The sequence below is a fragment of the Lepisosteus oculatus genome, chromosome 8, assembly GCF_040954835.1.
Source record: "Lepisosteus oculatus isolate fLepOcu1 chromosome 8, fLepOcu1.hap2, whole genome shotgun sequence".
NCBI lineage: Eukaryota > Metazoa > Chordata > Actinopteri > Semionotiformes > Lepisosteidae > Lepisosteus > Lepisosteus oculatus.
The window spans coordinates 48,352,460-48,375,191 of record NC_090703.1 but is presented as its reverse complement, the minus strand read 5'-3'; the positions used below and the strand labels follow the sequence as shown (position 1 = coordinate 48,375,191).

General features: G+C 49.6%; 1 protein-coding gene and 1 long non-coding RNA gene across 5 annotated transcripts in view; one reads left to right on the top strand and one right to left on the bottom strand.

Moving 5' to 3' along the window:
- Positions 1-22,732, bottom strand: part of LOC102695009 (connector enhancer of kinase suppressor of ras 2) — a 103,076-nt gene that overhangs the window by 65,711 nt on the left and 14,633 nt on the right. For all 4 annotated transcript variants that reach the window (XM_069193667.1, XM_069193668.1, XM_069193669.1 and 1 more), the window contains exons 2-3: positions 9,857-10,020; positions 536-738 (exon numbers count right to left, since the gene is read on the bottom strand). In XM_069193667.1, coding sequence (XP_069049768.1) covers positions 536-738; positions 9,857-10,020 — 367 coding nt within the window. The remainder of the gene's footprint in view (positions 1-535; positions 739-9,856; positions 10,021-22,732) is intronic.
- LOC138241062 (uncharacterized) lies at positions 19,580-21,544 on the top strand. The gene is made up of 3 exons (XR_011190276.1): positions 19,580-19,886; positions 20,871-21,016; positions 21,314-21,544. It is a non-coding gene; the product is annotated as an uncharacterized lncRNA (long non-coding RNA).

Below are 22,732 nucleotides of genomic sequence, written 5' to 3'. Positions count from 1 at the left end.
AGCAACAACCACACAAGAAATGAATGTATACCAAATGTAAAAATCAGCAAACACATTTAGATTGACAGAAGGAAGCCGAGCGATGAAAAACAACAGAGACTAGTGAATGGACATGACCATCCACAATCCACACAGAGACATACAATTCTACACACAGACACAGATCGACAGGCCTCTCCAGCCCTGGCCCCAGAGAGCCCCAGTCCAGCAGGTTTCAAAGTAGCTCTTAGATCCTTGATTTCCAAAGGCCTGGAACAACCTACGATCAACTAAACAGGCCATTGAATTACGTAATTCAGAGAACATTTGGAACAAAGCTCGGGTGTCCATTTCACTGAAGCAGAAGCATTGCTTGTTGAGTCCATCAGTCGTGGGTATACAAGTGTTCCTCGTCTCCCGACAGCAGGCGATGGAGGGTGACCTGTGAGGAGAGCGGGGCTGGGGCTCTCAGGGGCCAGGGCTGCCGAGGCCTGATCAGCACTGGTCTACTGACGGAGGAGTACGTGGCCAGAGGGACAGGTGGCTGGTCCAGTACCTGTCCAGCCACGCCAGCAGGTTCTTCGCTGCCCCGATGAGGTCGACCACGGAGGTGAGGAAGTCGTTGGGCAGCCGGCGGGAGGTGCGCCCGTCGTAGTGGCCGCCGCGGCGCCGGCCGGTGATGAAGTTCTGCAGGTTCTTGGCCGAGGCGTTGAGCTTGTGGGACAGGGTGCGCAGGTTCTCCGTCTCCAGGCCATAGTTCTGAAACAGGAGTGTGCAGGAGGGGATTAGTGGGAATGACTTAAAAAAAGACCCGTCAGAAACACCGACATGAAACACAGAGTGAGGCGGGCGCTGTGAACGGCAGAGGACAGCCAGATGCCCAGAAATCTCCGATGCACCAAGACACAGGGTTTCAGTGCTTGAATATTCTAGCACAGTCTTAATACCTAAGCAGGTGTTCACCTCCATTCTTCAGATCATGCATCTCCTGTGAGGATTTATCTTGTTAATTGTGCAGGGCAATTGTTCATGTTTCCAGAAGATTTCACTCTTGCATATGCTTTGTTGCGTCATGTTTTACCATGACGTGCAAGGTTTTACCACACCTCGACAGGTGTTTACCCAGATTACTCCCTGTTTTAATCCACCTGACACACGGAGAGATCTTGCACAGGCAGAGTTTGTTCAACGTGTGTCCGAAGGACTACAGTTCCTGCTTAAATCATGTTGCAGTATTACACCCCGGATACAGGCGAGCCTCTGCTCAAAACTAGTGAATTGGCGTTTTTGTATTTATAACTGGTGCGATGAATGACTAGAATGAACAGCGAGGTGTCCAGATAAGCCTCAGATTTTCCCGCAAAAGCCCGGAGAGCTCAAGCACAACAAAATCTACTTTAATGTTAAGTCTATTTAATTCCCTTCATCGCCTAGGCTTCATAGCAGCACTGGAGCTTTCCTATAAGAGGCTGCAATAAACCAGCCAGGCACAATTCTGTATTTAGCGTGTGTAGCACAGGGGAGGTCAGAACAGCAGATAATGGATAACTTCAATGTTTTTAATTTAAGACTCAAACAGACTGGTGAGTCATGAACTCTCAAAGCGGCAGTTTTATACGATTATTTGTTTCTAGATTTATTCATGTGTTTTCTTAACCACTCGTTGCCAAGCAACCGGACAGTCAGCGCAAACTTTCCAGCCGGCAGAGGGAAAGTGCCGTGCTGCGTTCAGAGTGCCGGTGGCAAGCGCTACCCTGTCCGTGTGGCGGGAGGGCGCAGCTCTGGCCACGAAAACCCCGAGCTGAGCCGAGCCGAGAGAGCTGGAGAGGCACTTGAAGATACACTTGAAGCATCGTGATACTGTTAGCAGCGGCGCGATATGCTAGCAGTTAAAGTGGTACCTTCCAGATAGTGAACGGTCTTACACCGATACGGTCACTCGGGCACAGCTGGCATCACCCACCCCCACCCAAGGCAGCAGGAATGATCCGATGAGTTTGACAGTCCACTTCAGGGCACCCTCTGCCCTCCTAACGCAGCCCCCCCCCCACTGCCACTCCCCCCCCAGGAGGATGCACACAGACGCCAACGCCTGCAGCGCCAGCGGAGGGTGCAGCTCGGCATTGTGGGAGCATGGGAGCGCGCGCTAGTCGGGCTGGTGAATGCCGACGGAGAGATTCACGTCCTGGTGCTCGGAGCGTCTCAGCTATGCCTGCTTGTTTGGCGGCACTGTCATCCTGTTGCCCGGCCCGTTTCACCATGAGCCTAAAACTCATCACTGGGTGTTCCTGAAGCTACCTGACTTTATTCACACAACTGCACTTGGTGCAGGTACAAGTGGAGCCAGGAGAGAATTATTCCTGTGCACGATGGCAGTGCCCACCAGCTTTGTCCGTGATGTCCTCTGTCATTGCCCATGCAAACCTGCATTGCATGGTACCACTTTTATGTATGAGGAATTTCATTGCAGCATCGTGCACAGATATATCTAAATAAGAGGAAGAGTGGAGCTCAAAGCCCAGCAGGGAGAGCTGAGAGCTTGCAGTAGCCAGATGAATTGCTGTGCAATGCCCTTATGTTAGTGCTCTGCTGCTTCACACCGAGCAGACTGACAGAGCGGCTCTGACAGAGTGACAGGCATCCCGCTCAACTACAAACTGCACCTCCAGACACAGCACCCCAGCAGTGACTGATTCCCGCTGACACCTGCCACGCTAGTCAGACACCTCCTCGCCCCCCAACAGGCCCTCTCCATCCCCTCCTCAGTGTCCCACTTCCTCAGCACGTGTGGCATCTCTGCAAACTGCCAAATGTTGATGAATTGCTCCGTCAAAGGCCTTAGCCAGCAAGCAAAGTGCATTCTGGGAAAAAAAACACACTGCAAGGAAACACTAAGTAATAAAGATCTTGACTTTTGTCTTCCTGGCTATAGACAGCTGAGAGAAAGAGCCAGTTCGAACCCAGGAAATTCTCTCTCTCTCTGTTAAACAAGGCTACTCCAAAAGAATCATTTAGACTTGATCCAATTAATCCAGGGGCAGTGTAGTGTAGTGGGTAAGTGGGCAGACACTGCTGTTGCGCCTGGGTGAGTTGCTGTATGAATGGAAGCAGCATTACTGGGGGGTGACCCCTGCAATTGACTCCTGTCTTGCCCAGGTGGGGGAGTCTTATGCTCTCCTGTCTGCTTATCACCCCCGAAACCTGCGTGAGCTCTCACCCTGAAGAGCTGCTGTGGCTCATGGAAACTCCCTGAGCAGACACACTGCTCTTGAAGTGAGCTGTGCTGTGCAGTGGATTAATATGCATGTATTCAATTTAGCCACAAATTCTCTTCCTCATCGACAGTCCCCGTGCGGAGTTCTGGGCCCTGTGAGCTTCATTCTGGAGAGCACGCTTCCTGAGCTCCTTAGACTCCGGGGTCCTTAAGGAGTCTTAACTGTAGCTCCCCCTGCTGGGGAGAAACTAATGGGTACAGCTGAGAGGCGGTATGGGCAGAGAGGTGCGAGACGGTGGAGTGTTCCACAGCAAGGGAGCTGAGATCAATGCACGTCAAGCTCTGAAGCTTCGGTGGTTTTGCAAAGTTCCCACAGTTCACCTCTTCACCACTTCCTCCCCACCTGTGGGGTGGGTGCAGTGGGCAGGGTGGAGCTGGGCGCGGGCTGTTGAGGGGTTATTGCCAGTGGGGGACAGCCTACCCCTCACCTGGGCCACCCCACACCGCCAGACACCGCCCTCTGTCAGTCAGCCCAGGAAGAAGGATGCTCTTTTGTCTTCTCCATTAACGTGCGTGTCGGCCTGTGTTGCAGGTTGCCGTGGTAACCTTCTACTTTCTGCACGCCGGGCTTGAGGGCGACAAGGCTGATGACTCAGCCTCTCCGCTCGTCTCTCCCGGATCCTTCCTCGTCATCTTCTCCTTCGCTCAGAATGTCAGGGCGTTACCTGCCGAACTCCAGGGTGGGGTCTTGGTTCTGACGGCCTTTCTTTGCCGCAGAGAGCAAGAGGGCTCAGCAAGCAGGAAGAGACATTTCTGGGGTACCAATCCCCAGTGCTGCTCGCGGTGAGGTGCCAGGGGCTGAAGAGGATGGTGACCAGAAAGACCGAGAAGACGAAGTGTTTCAACATTAAATGCCAAACAAAGGGAAAGCAAAAAAAAAGTCGTATGCTGATGGAAAGTCCACAGTGAATTTTTACAACAAGCCACCCTAATGTATCCTAATTGTTCTGTTTGCGTTAACGTGTGTGAACTTTAGCTAGATCAGTGGTGTTGGTGGACCAGTAGGTGGCGCTCTTCACCTCTGGCCAATAACTTCCAGTCGGGTGCCCTAGTCTGGTGACCAAGGATGCTATCCCTATGGGAGGTGCTGTCCCCACTGAGGTCGTGATATATCCTGAGGCACAGTTCGTAAGAGTAGAGGTGCTCTCCCTGGTGCATGCTGGTTCATTTTCTCTCTGGGTTTGCACAGTCTGGCCTCTCTAAACTCGACACGCCAAGCCATTTCTCACCTCTCCTCCAGAGAGGGGTGGGAGAAGTGGACTTCCTCCTGAATGGACAGCACTTTGCTATCCTTTGTGAAAAGTGTTAAACGCATGCAATAATGACTTCTTCTTCCTCGGCTGCAGCCCATCCAGTTTGAGCCTCTCCCGGCCTAGCTGTGACACACTCGCTGTCTGTACTGATCGCCTCCCCACCCTCCCTCCGCTTGGTCCCAGACTCCCCTATGGCTGCCGAGAGCAGGAGGAAGCGTCAGGCTTGACGTAACTCGCGGTACAGCAGCTAATCCTGCCATGTGCAGCGCTGAGATAGCGCCACTGGCTCCCTCTGCACCGCGGGCCATGCTGAGCCCTCCAGCTCCTGCTGGCGGAACAAGTACCCCATCGCCTACCCCCACATTGGATTTCCCAGATGCCTTCGCCACCTGGGTATCCAAGAAGAAATTAAAAATGGCTAATGAGACTGAAAATCATCAAGAATCGGAAGCAATCCATTTTTCTGATTTGCCGATTGGCTTCTATTCACCTCAGGGGGAGAACAGAGGGCTTCCCCTCTGTCCTGCACGGGGGGCTCCTGAGCTCTTCCGTCTCAGCAATTCAGGGGACAAGCAGAAGTCCACTGGTGGCAGATACAGGAATTGTGCGTTGATTTTCAGCCTGGCACATGCGAAATGCAAAGATTTCTGTGTGGGATTTTCATGAAAAAAAAGAAACGTGAGCCCAGCCTATAAGAAGGAAATCCCGCTGCCTTTGAATCCGATTCAGCGTATTAATCCAGAGCACTTTGGCGTAGCCTCTGCATGGCTTTCACCCCAGCCTTGATCGCTTCAGAACTGCAAACCCTGAAGCGTCCTGCAGAGACGGCAGTCGCATGTCCAGGCTCTGTCACTTTCGGGTTATGGCCTAGAGCCAGGTTACAATCACTCAAGACTTCCCAGCACTAACCCACTGAACCTGCAGGGAAAACAGTCCGATCAGGGATCCTAGGCCTGCTGTGCAACAATGGATTATTATAAAGCCACAGGTGGCAAAGCCCTCATACAAACCCACCAGCTACAATCCCTTGGGAGTCCTCTCTTTAGCAAAGGCCATGCATGTCTCCCTCATGAGGTGACAGCTCCAGATTGAAGGCCCTGATGCTAATTTAAATTATGAGACCGAACATTAATCCTTCATAACATGTCATGCGCCCCGTTCATGGAGATTCAGAGAGGCATCAGTGGCAGCGGTTTCTGTCCTCCACCTGGCACATACTGTACCTGTAACTCTGCTGTGTCCACTCTGGGATCACAGTGCAAATAGGCACAACCCTGCCTGCATTTCTCCCACAACAGAGCAGTGAAATAGCACTGACAAGTGTTATCCCATGGACTATTCTAGTCCATGTGACCGCCTGTATTGTATAGTCCGCATAGGTGAAACATGCCCAGTTTCGTGCCTTTCTCTGTGTGTCTTCCACTCCTCTTAAACGTCCAACACCAACAAGCTGTGACTGGCACGGTGCACTCCCTGAACAGTGAGCCATTCTCTTGCCGGGGCTCAGCGTGTGTTTAACAGAGCCAGCAGCTCAAGCTCCCTCTTGTTTTCCCTCTGACTTCAGTGCACAGGGGCGCTGAGCGAGAGACAGAGCGAGAGACCTGTGGCTCAGCCAGCTCCAGCCCTCGCTGCCCAGGCGGCCGGGCCCTGCCCGTCACCCTCCTCGCTCGCCGGGCGCTCCGCGCATCCTTCCCCCGGCCACGCTGACAGGCGCGCCCTTTCCCCAGCGCAGCAATTACTCATGTCAGCCCTCCTGCCGGAATGACGTAATGCCTCTACATGATCTGACTTTGAAACGCTCTGTGCAAATCGATAAGGGCTTTGTAAGCGGCCGGGCATGAGTCATGGCAGGAATCGGGGAGTCTGAAGACGCTGCCGTGCTCCAGATCACAAGGATGCCCTGAGAGGCCCGTCCAAACCCAAATGCTGCATGGCTGACCACTCAGATGCATGGTGCAGCCTACTGTACATAAGATCTGAGCAAATAAATGGAGGGTAAAATCCTAGTATTTGTTTGTACGATACATTGCTCAGATCAGTCATTCCTAATAGCAGTGCACAGAGCTCTACTCAAAATGTCCATGAAGAACACGAGGTGTCAGTCCCATGTTAATTGGGGATTAACGTGCAGCATAAGGGACAAGAGTCTCAGATGATTACAACTCGGTCGAAGTCGAGGACTGGAAGAAGGGATGTCATCTGGAGTTAGGCATTCCGGAAGGATGTCAAAATTGATGTTTAACAACACAGTCACTCTCGCCCGTTCGCACAGGAAGAGGCTTTCTTAAGAGAGGCAGGTCACTCATGACCAGTTCCCAGAGGGTACCTTAAAGAGCACAGATCCAAACCTGGAAAAAAACCGGGATGAGTTTCCGTGGGCCAGCAGGAATAACAAGACTGGGAAGACTGGGACTGGGAATCTAAATGCAGAGGAATCCCAGTGCGTTTGGGAGCAGAACGACTCGGCCCACAGGAAATCAGCTGTCTGTCTGCTTCCCACCTACTCAGGAGATAAGAGGACGCTGCAGAGGTGACCTTCGTCCAGTGCCATCGATCTGCCTGGTTCTCCTCTGTGCTCTGGCCCTGCAGACACACGCAGACGGCCACAGACCTGGGTCATCTTTCCGCACTCCCTCAAACAGCAGAACCCTGTCACACCTGACAGCAGCTCCCTCCACAGAGACGTTTCTTTCACCTCGGTGGCTAAGCCACAGTCATGAAGCGGGCTTGGTCTTCGTCAGCTCGTGGGCCTCTCAATATTTAGGCTTTCAGAGCGGGAGATTCAAGACAGCTTGGAAAATAAGCCAAATTCAGTGAAACAGCTGCTGAAACCATCCCTTCCCCCTTCTTTATCGTGGCACCTCAGATGACGGAAGGGCTTTCGGACATTCCTGGCGTGCGCGCGCCGCCCCGGCTCTGTCCCGCAGCCTGTTGGCCAGTCGGGGCACGCCGCAGCCCCGTCCCCCCTCCTGATCGGGCTCCGCAGCGGGGCTGTCTGTCACGGAGAGGCAGAAAGGAACGCGCCGGAGTCTCGTAGCTCCTGCCGTTGTGCTGCCTGCACTGCGAGCCGGCAGCCGAGAAGCCGAGGAGCCGAGGAGACGGCAGGCGGGTGTGAGGGACGCTTTGCGACGTGACAGTTCGGGGGGAAGTTGGTTTACGCTGTGGGAATTGTTTCTTTCATCCCGCCTTCCATTTCCGTTTTCTGTCCCCCGTAGACACCTTCCAACATCATCCTTACGGATGCCTGCACTTTAACACCTAGAAACTGTTTACCGGCTGGTGGCGAGCTAAGCCAGGAGCAGCAGAGAACCGGATTCTTACTGTAATATGAGTTCAGCTCCAGTCCCTCCAGCACTCCTACCTTCTGAACCACCAAATTCACAAAGACGCCACATCTCTCTCTCACCTCTGAACCCCAAAGTACATTTTCTCCTCCCCCCCTCTTTGGTTATAACGCCTTGCATTTTCTCTGATCTGACCACTAGATTCTCAGTTTGGGGTGCTCAGAGACCCTCCAGGGGATCCCCCCCCCCAGAAAAATCCAGGCTTTGTTGCCTCCCATGGTCTCAGCCCCACCCGGGAGATAAATCCCAGAGCTGTTCTTCTCCTCCTTGGATCACAGGGTTGTTTCCTGCCACCCCACCCAGCAGCTCCGCCGTGTACATGTCTCCTCTCAGCAGGCCTATACCCCAGGACAAGCCACGCTGAGATCCTGCTCCCCTGACTTCCCTACTGCTCCTCTTGCTCATCTACAGCCCTCTTGAGCTGCTGTTGGCTTGGGAAGCTCAAGTGTAAAACCAACCTCTGGGTCTGCACTGTCTGCACAGGGAGTGGGCCCTCACTGGGTGAGAGATGACAATGAAGCAGATGCAGTAAAGGGGAAAAATCATGGGGTGTCACGGTTTTTCATAGATCGCTGTCCTGTGGCGTAACTTCACAAGAGGCGATTGCAGGTCCCCCGATCAACATCCAGAATCACATCAGCATACTGTCATCAAATTAGTAAACAAAAAGCAAGGCCACTCAGCTTATTTCGCTTCTTTGGTTTCTAGAAGGACCTTGACTCCAGAATGGCATCCAGTCTAATAAACTCAACTGGGCTGTTTATTCCAGACACCCAGCAGAGCTCTCTCGGTGGGAGAAGCTGCAGTTTGAAACGATCTGCTCGCACAGCTGGCTGTGTTTATCCTCTCATGTGGAATGGGCTTGGGTTCTGGCTTCAGGAAGAACTGACAGGGTTAGAAATGAACATCTGCACGCTCAGATAATTATGCATGTACACTTTTACACTAGCACTTAATTACCGTCTATATGTTACCTCTGGGATTCATTGTTCAGTGGTGTGGCACAGGTTTTTATTTTTTTTATTTTTACACTGATGAACTAACTGTGTTAACATTTACAGTAAAATTCCTAGAAGTCAGAAGCAATTTTGGTCAGGTCTTTGCTGTTCAGTAAACTTATTCATACGTGATATGCAATATTCTTGTACGTATACTGTCCTCTGTATTCATGTATATTTATGCGCTGTGGATGGTTTTCTGCTTATTGCAGGACATGTTCGGGTAATTCCAACATTTTCTTTGTCCCCAAGACACGACTGAATAAACCTGGAGTTAAAGCTTTCTGTTTTGACGGACCAGTGTTCGTTTTGCTTCAATGCCTTTGAGAAAGCGAGAGAGAGAGGCAGAGATGAGCTCATCAGCTCGGCAGCCTGACAGTATGGCTTCCTCCTTCAAACAGCAACTAAAAATAAGACTTTGCATTTAAATGCCATGTATTATGCCAAACCTGAATGAAAGTGCTTTATAAATGAGTAAATAGGAACAGTAAATTCAGCCTGGCAATATCTGTTGGACACATATGCTGGCAGAATGAGAGGCTCTGGTGAATTTATGGGCATCAGTGTTCATGGGGCAGCAAGCGCAGCAGAGCACAGTCAGTCTGAGTCACCAGGGACTCATGGCGGCCACCTAAGAGTCCATCTGACCTGCATGATGCCAGATTGGAGACCAAGATGTTCCCAAGGAGAGCCCTATGACAGTCTTAACCTCCCAATACTGGGCTTGGTCTGGCTTGTTTAGTAGGTCAGTGAAACCACTGTATTGGATGGTGCAGCTACAGTATTTGTGCCAAGTCACATGGCACAGTATGCAGGAGCATTGCAGTGCCTGCGTGGATAGTGGTGGTCTCACTTCAGGGTTTCTGAGCCAGTAGGGCATGGACAGGGGACAGCTCTGGAGTACACAGATGGAAGAAAGTGGGCTTAACTGCACGGTTTGCCGCCGGCAGCGCGGCGCGAGTGCAGCGCCAAGAAAAGGCCGTCTTACGCGTGGCGCGCGACACTGACCAGGGCACAGAGGAGGTCCACTGCTTCCAGGATGAGCTCCTGGTGCCCGATGCGCGTGACGCCCAGCTCCTCCAGCTCCTGGTGCGTGATGTGAAGCAGCTGTTCGCCGTTGATCTTCTCCCTCTCGAAGTTCTTGATGTACTGCTGGAGGCAGTCGTCCAGCCCTGCAGGAGAGAGGGAGAGCACAGCTGAAACCCTGGACCGCCATGCAGCCGGAGGAGCAGACGCAGGCCCGGCCGTGGGACTCGCGTACGGACCGCTGACCGAGCCCCGCAGGTACTGTAGGGCTCAGGGTAGTTCCCTAATCAGTAGTGACGCTTAGGGTGCTGTTTGGATTGGATTGTACCCTGCCTGCTGCACTGTCCTTTTCTGCGGTGTCCTAGGGTCCCCATGCAAGGCCCCCATTCCCCTCCCTGGGCATCACATCACTTCGGCCAGCAGGGGGCGCTCACCCTGCGGTCTGTGTGTGTCCTAAAGCCCCAGGATAGTGACGGGGACACTCTACTGTAATGAGACGCACAAACCAAAGTCCTGACTCTCTGTGGTCATTAAAAATCCCAGGGTGTTTTTCGAAAAAGAGTAGGGGTGTTACCCTCATCTGTGATGGAGCCAGTTCAGAGATGGAGATTATTAGGAGGCCATGATGGGTAAAGGCCAAATTTCCCCCTGGCCTTTACCCATCATGGCCTCCTAATAATCTCCCTCTGAACTGGCTCCACCACTGTTCTTCTCCCCACTGAGAGCTGGTGTGTGGGGAGTGGACTGGCGCATCATCCAGGTGGGGCTGTACACTGGTGGGGGTGGAGGGGATCCCCATTACCTGTAAAGCGCTTTGAGTGGAGTGTCCAGAAAAGCGCTATATAAGTGTAAGGAATTATTATTATAATTATTACTTTTGCATAAAGCATGGAAAGTGGAACCCTGTCACCACCCTTCTCTTTCATGCAGGGCCCCCGAAGAACTTTCAGCCTTTTCAAGAACTTTCAGCCTGTTTTAGAGCAGAAACCCCCCCCTGTAAGGCTGCCCTGTACCTTCAAATGCTCTGTCACGTTCTGGAGGCTGGTATAGAAACAGCATTGTTTGCACTTGTTTTTAAAAGCCCAGCCCTGTCTGCCCAGAGTTAAATGTGTCAAAGCCCCCCCTGATTCCAGCCTCCTTCTCCTTTAGGAGAAGTCTTTGCTTGCTGGCCGTGATTTTCACCCATGTTTTGGGGCATGAGAGCCCACGCCTGTATGCTTTCAGCTACCAACTAGTGCGGCATAACTGCATTACCCCATTTGTTCAATGAGTAATCAACTCTGGACCGATGCAACCATTAATCAGCTCTCCAGAAAACATTAGAGTAAAGCTCAGAATCACCTCCGGTAGCAGCAGGACAATAAAGGTACTAAATACTATGGGCCAGGGTGTGGAAACATTTACACTTATAGCCTTGCCATGAGACATGATTTGTAGTTCTCAGCTACAGACTGCAGCTGCTGCCACAAGTGCTGCACCAGGAAGCTGTGGGCTGCTTTAATGCAGGTGTTTTCCAGTATCCCCGAGGGTCCCAGTATAACAGTCCAGCAGACCAGTATACTTGGGCGCAGGTTGGTGAAAAGGCAAAAGCAACGGAGACGTTTACAGACCAAAGGAAAAGAGCCGAACACCCTCAATGAAAGTAAAACATTGTTTTGGTCAGTGAAGGGAATTAGCCTACTGGCTGGTAGTTAAGACTTGCGGTACGTGTCAGAAAGGAGTTCAGAAAGGAACTCCACTCCAAGGATTACCATTCTTTCACAATTTGTTAACCTTTTTACATGAGACTCCCCCAGACTTGGATCTTAACTCCTCTTTCATACTGAAGGATAAGTGAAAGCATTTTCCCATAGTGACCAGAACCTCCCCTCACAAGGTGTCACTATAAACTGTATATCTTTATCTGCATTATGGGAGCATAAATATTAATTCGTTCTCACCTTTTCACCACTCTGAAAATCGAATTCTGCTTTGCGTATATGTAGTCCAACTCCACAGCCCAGCACAGGTGATTCAACCGAGCTCTTATCGATGCTCATGAGTGCGCCAGAGCTAGCTCTGACCAGTGAAACTGATGTTGCTCTCTCTCTTAAAAGGAACGCCTCTCAGATTTATGGTGCGTTTGCTGTGAATTATGGGAATGTAGCTATTAATTAGTTCTCGGCATTTTACAAGGTTAGAAAACAAAACAGTCCCTAACAGACGTCAGATTCCACTTTGTATATATTGATGATGTATTGTAAATTAAGGGAGCTCTAGGGTTGAGGTGCTCTCAGGTTTTTTATATTATTTGTTTTCTACCTCTGGAGCTTTGCGGGAAATTGCAGCAAGAGAAAGGATGAGGCTCTTGGACCAGAGATGCAGAGCTGTGTGCAAAAAAAAAAAGTGCAGTTTGAAATCCCATGGAACGTTCACGTGGTGAGCTGAATCAGCATGTCTTTTGTAGGTGAAAATGATACCACTACATCCGTGTAGTTTTTCTCCTCCCTGGTTAGCAGCAGTGCTGTAACCTGCATCCTCCTAACTGTCACAGCACTCCAGTCCTGCCAAGATCTGTTCTGCGATAATAATGATGCATCTTGCAGAAAAAAAAAGTCAATGCAAATACACTACTATATTAAATTCAATAGGCAATCAGTCTTGGTATCTGAAGAGGGCATTTCTGGAGCAGCTGAGATTAATTGCACCTTTTCACACTCCAGATAACCCAATTATCTGCATGGTAAAACAAACTACAGGAAGAAACTTGTGCTTGTAAACAAAAACAATCCGGATTGCTTCCAAGAATCCCAGGTTTTTCCCCGGGAAATAGATAATAAAAGTTAAATTCAGTTAAAGGTACCAATCTAGAGGCTGCGTGACCCTTGATATTTAAGGTGATCCGTGAATGGCATTCACATCCAAAAAACCAAGGCATAGCTCCATCTGACTTTTCAGCTTTTTCATGACGATGTAGCTAATAAAAAACTTCAGCAGTTAACTTCATGTGTCGTCATAGAACCATACTCAGCATTATGAACCCTTTCTGCCTCATAATAAAATCTTTTCATAGAAAAGGTTTCAATACATCTGCTGATGTGTTGATGAAGTTTGGATACAGACGGTGCCCAATTCCCCCAAAACTTAAAAGCGATCTTGAAAGAGTTTAGGAAGGGAAGAGAAAAGATTCTGGCAATGATAAGATACTTCCATTACAGTAAAAGCAGATTTTTTACACTTAGGATATCTTTATCGATCTTCAATTGAAATGTTAAAGTAATTCTCCCTCAAAATGTAGGCTGAACACGGATCAAGTCAATATGCAAAATGGAAAAAAAGTGAGAGAGCTGGAATAAAAGCTTTTCTTTGATCGTCCTCTATAATTCAGTAGTGAAAAAACCCAGAGAGATCTGCAGCTGAACCTAGAGAGGGCTCACAGAGGCATGCTGTGGAGTCGTAAAGAAACATCATTTCCTGTTACCCTCCCTCTCCCATCTCTCTGTCGCTCCCCGCTTGCCTTTGATCACAGAGCACACTCCTGCCAGGCTCACACACATCACTGCTGCCAGAGTTGGCTCCTTCCCCTGGGCTCTGCACCGACTCACGCCCACCTCTCACTCGCCAGCAAGGGGCTCGTCCATGAACCCTCCCCCTGGAGGGCGGTCACCGTCTCCCACACCGACGCCGCGTCTAGCGGGGTGTCATAAAGCAACCCCCCTTTTTAACCAGGTCCTGCATCATACACGAGGGGAATGTGGTGTTGGTTCCTGCTCGGTTTTGTGCTTCGTGGTGGGTGGCGTTTCGAGACGGCAGGACTGCATCATCGTCGGTGAAACTGTAGCACTGCAGCAGAGCAGTTTTCGTGAGCTCAGGCACTTCTGCTTACTGTTAACAAAAGACAAAGCCTGCGCACACTGATTGGCTGTTTGTGGTGCATTTCTTACTCTGCGTGAATATCCCTGATCTTCCCAGTGTTGAGTTTAACATGTTTTTGTGTCACTAGATGTGATGAACATTCAAACATCCTACACAGCCCAATTAGCTGGTAGTTTTCTCACATTTCTAGCCTTGGTTTGCTGTGACTCGTGGTGCTTTATTTCAATGGCATTTGTGCTGTTCTAAGGATAGGTCTGATAGGCCTTGTGCTTTGTTCCAAGTTTTTACCACACTACAGTATAGATGCATTGCTTTAACTACTTTATATGAGCCAGACAGTATTTCTGCAGCACTATAAGGCACTGAATAGCAAAATTATTTAATACAGCTGAACTTTTTTGCTGGTTTCGATTTATTTTTTAAACTTTGGAGCACATTTTGAAGACCTCTCTGTTGTAAAAGGGTGCTTTTACAATGTTACACGTACCTTACTGCCAATCCGAATAATCACTGAATAACTGAAGAAATGCGCACACAAGTGCATTACACAGTTGTGCTCCTTACCAAATCGGATTTCCCTCTGCAACTTCAATGAAAAAGTTTGGAGAGGACTATGTGTGTGTGGGAGGGGGGTTCATAAAATTGTACAGAATGCAATGAAATCAGTTTATGTTCCTGTTTCAAAAAGTTGTTTCTCATATACTGAAACTCCAGGCTGGCTGCTGTGTTTGACATGTACACTTTTTTACAATCCTAGTTCAAATTTCTGAAAGCATGCAATTTTAAATTCCAGCTTGCTTTGCCTAAACAATCAATCATTTTTGGGTCCTACTTTATCACACTTCTCTTAGTGTGCACAGCGCCACCTGGTGGAGTGATGGTGTGTGCAGACACATTAATTTGTTCTACACTGCAATTCAGGAGTGGCCATTCCTGATCCAGAAGAGCCTCAACACAGGCCGTCACTCTTCAACATCAGCTGGCATATAACCCAGGAAATACAGGTTTTTGATCAACTGGGCAAATTTGTTGACTTTCTTCAGGAGTGGATAACGCTGGCCCTGGAGAGTTGCAAAATGTACACTTTAAAGGACCTTGAATGCATGCCTTTACAGCAGCTTAAGAGAGACTTATGAAAAACCTGCTCTCCAGCAGCAAGCATGACCACTCCAAATATCAAATATTGATCTCATGGATATGTTAACTACATTATCATTCTTCAACTTTAATTTAAATTCATTAATTGGTGTGCATGCACCCAATTGAATTCATCCCACACAGCACCTCTGGGGTGGCCATCCCTATACTGCAGTAGTTACAACTTCCTCGCTCAAATGCCATCTAACAACAAATTAAGGAGATGCCCAGACCCCTGGCATCCGCAGTGACTTCTCGATTTCGATTTAATCAGTCAGGTTTTCGCAAACGAGCTTCAAATGAAATAATCCCAAAATACAGGCTCTCTGCTTATCCTCACGTTTTGTTCCTTTTCTGTTATGTCAGGGTATGAGAATCAATACTCTATTACCGTGTCATTGCACAAGCTGTCTCAGGCCATCACAGGCAGTGCTCGACCCAGTATCTCTCTACCCCCTGCCTGCGCACAGATGTACACGTGCACACATACAGACACACACCCACACGCGCGCGTGCACAGACACATGCACACACATGAACACCCCCCCCACACACACATGCACGCGTGCACAGACAAACGCACATACACACACACCTGCAGACACGCACATACATGTGCATACACGTGTATACACACATATATATACACACAGACAAACACACACGCACACACACACACGCACACACCTCCTCACCGCCCAGATGCAGAATTGATTCTTCAGCACATCAGCTGCAGAGGTCCATGTGGTGCAGAGAGTTGTCACCACATGAAGAATGGGGACTGGATCCCTTGCCTCCAGCTCCCTCTAATAATAACTCATCCAGCCACCCCAGCTGCCTTCCCAGCATCCCGCAGGACACCAGTGCCGGGCTGCTCTTGTTTTGTTTTCACTCACCGGTTCAATAAAATCTCACGCTGGGGCCCTCTCTTTGCCCCAAAAAGGGAAAAACATCCAACCCCACTTTTAATGTGGGATAGGAAATATATGAGGGCAATTTAAAATATTTCTTCCGGCCAAGATCCGGCCGACCTGCTCTCAACAGCCAACGAAAAAGGACGTCAGCATTATAAAAGACTGCACGAAGTGCCAAGCAGCTAGCAGGTCCTCACTCAATGTTTGAAAGCCAGCAAGTCTTTGTGTCCCAGTATCCAGAGGGGCGGCCTAGGTACAGGCAGTAATGAGCGCCGGGCCTCTGCATAGTCATTAAGAGATCCCCATGTGTGACATCAGTCAGGCTGCGTGCCTGCTGCCTCGCAGCTCCCAGCTGTCCCAGGACAGGATAGTGAGGAGTCCTGCTCCATCACGAGGCACTCAGCACGCGGCCGGTGAGGAAGGCGAGGCACTCACTGCCGAAGAGCTCGAGCCGTGGAAAAAAGGCCTCTTTTGGCGCACGTGAAGTTTCTCCTTTGTTAAAGGAGATAAAGAAGATATAAAGATATCTGCAAGGGGGATGAGTCTGAACCAAGCTGGAGCGTCCTAGTTAGCCAACACATTCCATATGTGCTTGGTAAATTAGACATGTGTATGTGGTCATTTGGACCCAGGAACATGCACATCTCTTATTAGAGACTTTTCTCTTGTTGTGTATTGGATCTAACTGGTTTTGCAGTCAGCTGGCTGGGCTTTCTAGTCTGTGCACACTGCAGAGTGTGGATGCATTGGTGGCGTGACAAGGCTGTGATGGTCAATGCAATCACTAGTTCTTGATCACTCACTTATTTTGCTGACACTTTTATCCAAAGCAACTTACGTTTGCACCCATTTCTAGGGCTGGTTATTGTACTGGAGCAGTTTGAGTGAAGTGCCTTGCTCCAGGTACAGCAGCAGTGCCTCACCTGGGATTTTAACCCACAATGCCCCAGTTACAAGTCCAGACCCCTGGCCGCTCCTCCACCCTGCTGTATAGCATGCTGGCCCTTTGCCCTCATGAGCACTGAAGCCATTTAAGCACAACTTGCAGATGTCAGGCATCATGCGTAACCAGTCCATTAAAACCCACCTTCACCTCTCCTCTTCCCAGAAAGCCCACACCGTCACGGTACAGATTCATGAGATGCTCGAGATATAGTGCCTTGATGGTGGGTAAGGGACCTCTTAATCAATCCATCTTGCTAAGAGGCCCTGAGAGCTCTGGAAATAACTAACCCAGGATTTATACAGCCTGTATCTCAACAGGAGCAGGAAATTTACTGTCCTGTGAATGTAGGTCTTCGCCACTGTTCGTGCATTTCAATCTCCTCCGCTGCCTGTTATTTTTCTATGCTGTTTGAAAAGAAACAAATAACTAATATTTATTGCAATAGATTGAAAAAACAAGTCTTGTGTTTCAGCAAACCAGTGTGCCCTCTGTGTGGTCCCCTAACCCACAATTTCTTTGCACAAAGCAAATACATAGAACCTTAAAAAAACAAATTGATTTACGGCCCGGTGGTACAGTACTTGCAGCAAATGCAGTAAATTATCTTTCGTCTAATAGGTTTGACTGCTGAAGTCGGTTTCAAGCACCATCTCAGTGCCAATTAAAAGTCAGTCCCATCAGTGCTGCTACCTCAAGAGATCAAAATCCTTTCTTTTTCATTGCAAACCAAAAGAACGACAAAAGTTAAAAACTTTGCCCGAGGGAATGTCTCTACCAACTTGCCAGTCAATGGCCCTTTAGCAGGTAATTTGCCTTTGGTTCCGAAAAGACAAATTGAAATTGCTTTGTAAGGGTCTTAATGCTGTATGGGAAGTGTGTGCAGAAGCCAGACAGATTGATGACCGTTAAGAGACTAGTTTGTAGGTAAAAGTGTTGAAGAATGAGGTGTAAAGCATGTGGACGTGCACTTCAGATTGAGAACAGGAGTCTCTTTACCCAGAGGGGTTGTGAGAGTCGGCCAAGCTGCTGAATCCGATACCCTGGCTGCTATCAGGAAATGGCTGGATAATATCCATGGATCGCGTGTCCACCAAATAGGTTTGATGGGCTGAAAGGCCTTCTCTCGTTTATGACCCTTGTCAAACAGTTCTTTCTTGTCAAACTGGAGTGAAACTGGGTCAATGCCTGGATTGTAGTTTCAGCAGCCCCTTAGACTGGAGAGCTCTCACTCTTTCTTCTTCTTCAGTGCGGCCTTACGTAGATCGAGCAGACGGAGCATTAATTTTAATTAAATCAGCCCCTCATCTATGATGGAAGATGGAAATATGGGCCTCTACAGAATCAGGTCAAGCTGTAATCGCAGTTTCCAGTCTAAATGTGGAGCACTGGGAGAAATATCAGTCCCCCACCCTGCTCGAAGTTGCTATTTTAGACATGACGGAGTGCCCTGCACATGCATAAAAATAGACCAGGGTTGTCATTGACAAAGACACCTGATACCGAGGCACAGCACTTGGTCACAAGAATGATACGCTCGTGCTCACGTACAAAGAATGCGGCAGAAACTCAGCCCAACAATTTTGAGTTTTATCTCGCTAACCACCCAAGAGACGATCACCTTCTCCGACAGGTCTGGAGTTCTTGTGACTTCCAGCACGGTACTAATTTTGCACGTTCTCCTTTTTTTGCACAAGTTTTAATTGCAAATAGGAAAACCAGCTGGTCTTATCATGGAATTTCACATAAATCTCCTAAGACACTAAGTCAGCTTACCATATCTTCTGATAAGTTATGTGCAGTCAGTAAAAATAATATTTGTTTTTGCTTCCACACCAAAAAAAACTTGTGCAAAAATGGCACTGTGCTATTATTTCTTTACCTACTGCATATTGTAAAACCTGAAGTGCCTACAACACACTGCCAAAGAGGCACTTGTGAAAAGGCGATTTCTAATCCACTCAAATGCTGGATACCTTTAACCACTGGCTCCTTAGTCATTTATTTATGAGAGCTAATGAGCTTAATCACTTAATTAGATTGTAGCTCCTGTACCAAAAAGGATGGGATGATCTTCCTATGGGGAGCTGCTCACCTGTGCTGCATTCTTGGTCTGTATTCAGTCAAGAATTACTGTTGCACAGCTCCTCTCTGTAATGGCTGGTGCTGTGCCGAAGCTCTGAAAGCTGTCCAAACATTGACACAGTGTGACATTTGATGTGCCATCAAATACATATCAAGTACCGTTCGGACAGCTGTCCACTGTCTATGAGAAACAAGGCATCATCCATCTATTTTCTAACTGCATCTTCCAAACTAGGGTCGCAGGAGAGCTGGAGTCTATCCTGGGGAATCAGTGGGCGCAAGGTGGGATACACTCTGGAGGGGACGCCAGTCCGCTGCAGGGCAGACTCAAACACACAGGCACGCTCACTCCAGAAGATAGCCAACCCACCAGTATGCCTTTGGACCGTGGGAGAAACCAGAGCACCTGGAGGAAGACCACACGAGCACGGGGAGAACATGCAGACTCCACACAGACAGCACCCCAGGTCCAGAATTGAACCCGGGGCCCCAGGGCCGTGCCATCATGCCACCCAGAAATGATTGCAAGATGACGCCAGGGTGCAAGGCAAGGCCCTTTCCCAGCAGCGCAGCTCGTTTCCATGGCGCTGTCACTTTGAGCTCACATTTGAGAGGATGGAGAGTCAGCCCTCCAAGAAGACGCCTCTCCCACGTCAATTATCTTCGTTAACACCAACGATCGGCTGACAGCTGGGGCTGTGAAAGGACTTGACGGGGGGGGGAGGGGGGCTGGCCCTGAGGGGGGATGACTCAAAGACGTGCCGCGATCCTTCTCTGCAGGAGCGGCCGACCCGCGCGGAGCAGACGTGGCCCAGCCAGGCTGGTCCCGCCGTACAGGCGCGCCGGCCTGGCAGCAGCCAGGAGAGCCGGGGGACTCTGGGAGGGCCAGACGCCATGCGTGAGTGAGCAGCGCGGAGGAAACAATCCGCACAGGGAGGGGGAGAGGTACTGAGTGATCCGGGCCTCGCAGCGTGTGGATCGGGGATGAGAGACGCTCGCCCTGCAGTCTTCTCACGGCGAGCAGCTGAAGGACGTGGGGGACAGGGTTAAGCTGCGCACGATCAAAGCAGCTGATCAGGTGAACTAAGAGCTCAGGGGAAAACAAAGACAGGAATCCGAGAAAACGGCCGTGGGGACACTGTGGAAGCACCCTGCTGCTCTCTGATTAACGTGAAAGGAGAAATCAGCGCTGCTCAACCAGCAGATGTCAGAATAAGGGGCAGCCCAGGATCCCCCCCTCAGTCCCTTGTCTCCCTCTGTCAGGTCAAGCTCAGTTGGGTCTGCTCCCTGAGAAGGCGGGAGGCCAGGGTGGGGGGTACAGGGATAGTGTCATCGCCCCCTGATTCGTGCACTTCTGCGTCTGGCACTTTCCACATCGCTTTGAAAGAATGTAATCGTGTTTTAAATAAATCAGTTCTCTGTAAAAAAAACAACAACACTGTTCTCAAAACCACCCCAACAGCCAGACAATAAAAAAATAAATCATTCATGTGACACTTTGCTGTAGTCTGTTAATATCTCTAATTCTTTTTCTTCAAGTCACCCTTTTAATAGTATCTATTTTGTCATGCAATCAGTTCTATTTTATTTGTAATTTTGATCATGTCTGTCCAATGTGCAGTCCTTCATGTCTGTCTGTCCAGTGTGCAGTCCTTCATGTCAGTCTGTGTGTCCAGTGTGCAGTCCTTCATGTCTGTCTGTCCAGTGTGCAGTCCTTCATGTCTATGTGTCCAGTGTGCAGTCCTTCATGTCCTTCATGTCTGTGTGTCCAGTGTGCAGTCCTTCATATCTGTGTGTCCAGTATGCAGTCCTTCATATCTGTGTGTCCAGTATGCACTCCTTCATGTCTGTGTGTCCAGTGTGCACTCCTTCATGTCTGTGTGTCCAGTGTGCACTCCTTCATGTCTGTGTCCAGTGTGGAGTCCTTCACTGACACCAGGGCCTCCAGCCCTCCCTGCCTGCTGACAGCGAGTCCTCCCAAACTGTCAGCCGCTGCTGCCTGCTGCTGCCTGCGGGCTCTGCTGTGACGTGCAGTCTGAACAACATCTGCTCTCCTCCTCAGCTCCCAGCCAGGCCTTTTGCAGTGCCAACACTGCGCCCAGATGTTTCCCTGCCACGCGGGCACGTCAGCTCTGATTGCCGTCTCTGGATCGACTCAGCAGGGCACAGTGACGTCAGCGCCACCAAGATATTGGCCATCGGGAAAGGGTGAGAGAAGCAGAGTTCAGGCGGAAATGTTTATCGACGGGCAGTTAGATCAGTCTGCCAATAAGTCTCAGAAGGGCAAGTGACTCAGACGTAGTGATATTTCCAAGTGGATCAATGCCATCGCATGGCAGAGGTCACAGGGACCATGTCCATGTGGCCTCAAAGCTGGATGTCCCAGCGATACCAGCAATCAGCAACAGCAACAATCTCCTCATGCAACACCCGTGCCTTCTCTCACTGTCCCTCACCAAACAGAGTCAATTTCCATCCATTTTCTACCCACTTTATCCTGTACAGGTGGTGCCTATCCCAGCAAGTGACGGGCACAAGGCAGGGTACACCCTGGATGGGACACCAGTCCATCGCTGAGCAGACACACCCAGAAGCCATTTAACATACCAGTATGCGTGGGACTGTGGGAATTCCAGGAAAATGAAACACCTGAAGGAAACCCAAGCGAACACAGGGAGAAAATATAAACTCAACACAGACAGGACCCCAGATCATACCCAGGGCCACAGGACTGCGAGACAGTCCTGTGGCCCCAGATGCGATTTAACAGATTCAATTTCACACGGGTTTCACAGCTCGAAATTAAACGAGACAAAACACAGGACAAGATCTGTAACCTTCCACGTGGGGATGTACTACTGCAGCCCAGTTCGCCCCTGGAGACAGAGAGACCGCCTGCATTTAAGAAGCTCAGTCCGCCGAGGCTCAGCAGAATTACACAGCCGCCCAGGTCTCATCCTCTGCACTAACAACAGGAGTCCCCCAGGTCATGATGTCTAGATCTCTTTCATCACCTTCTGCGCAAAAACTCAGAAATACTGATTCATTTGTTCAGCACAGGAGGACTGAAACTCTGAAGGTCCGATAACCCTGCAGGAGGAGGACTGTTCAGAAAAGACCTGCTACATCCGGGCAGATCCTCTGTTAACCTGGCTGTGCAAGATGCCTAACTATCCACGTCTCACTTGGAAGCAGTGCACTCAGATTAAACTTCCTACTTTGGGAGTATTGGTGACTCTATTGGCTGGCTAGATCTATCATTCACTTGGAATTTCTTGGCTCCAAACAGTGGTTTAGCTTTTAACCGTTGTGTCTCTGTGGTTAATGCGGCAGGGTCTTTGAAGCTCAGCTTGTGTGTTTACAGCTAAATTTCCTATTAGCGCCGTCTGTGCCAGAGTTCGTGTCGCTCTGTCTCTCTGCGTGCAGCGTGCCTGCTCTGATAATGTAATAATTACGAGGGGGGCTGGGTAGCAACCGGGACAGCAGGATAAATGACTGGAGTTTGGTGCATGTGGCCATTTTTAATACTTGTGTAACTGCCAAGTCATTTCATAATCATGACTAAGAACACAATGGCATTTTAAGAAATGCAAAGGGTCTTTTTAGTCCTTGAAGATCAAAAATAATCTTTTGTTTGTGTAAAAACCAAGGGAAGCCAATCTGGGATTATTTTTATCTGTATTAATTTTGCTTCAACATATGCCAGTGCTTGCTATCACAGTCCCTGGTAAGCCACAGGTACTACTGTAGGTAACACAGCAGTCCTCACTAGTTTGGGGGATCCTTCATGTCTCCCCCAGTAAAGACGCTCACCTGGGGAGCAGGTTCAGCTCTATGGCCCAGGTGTTGCTGGTTTGAAGCCTTTTCACGTCACTAGCTGTGTAAGACCAGGGAGCCCAGGAAATTCCACACGCGTGGCACAAT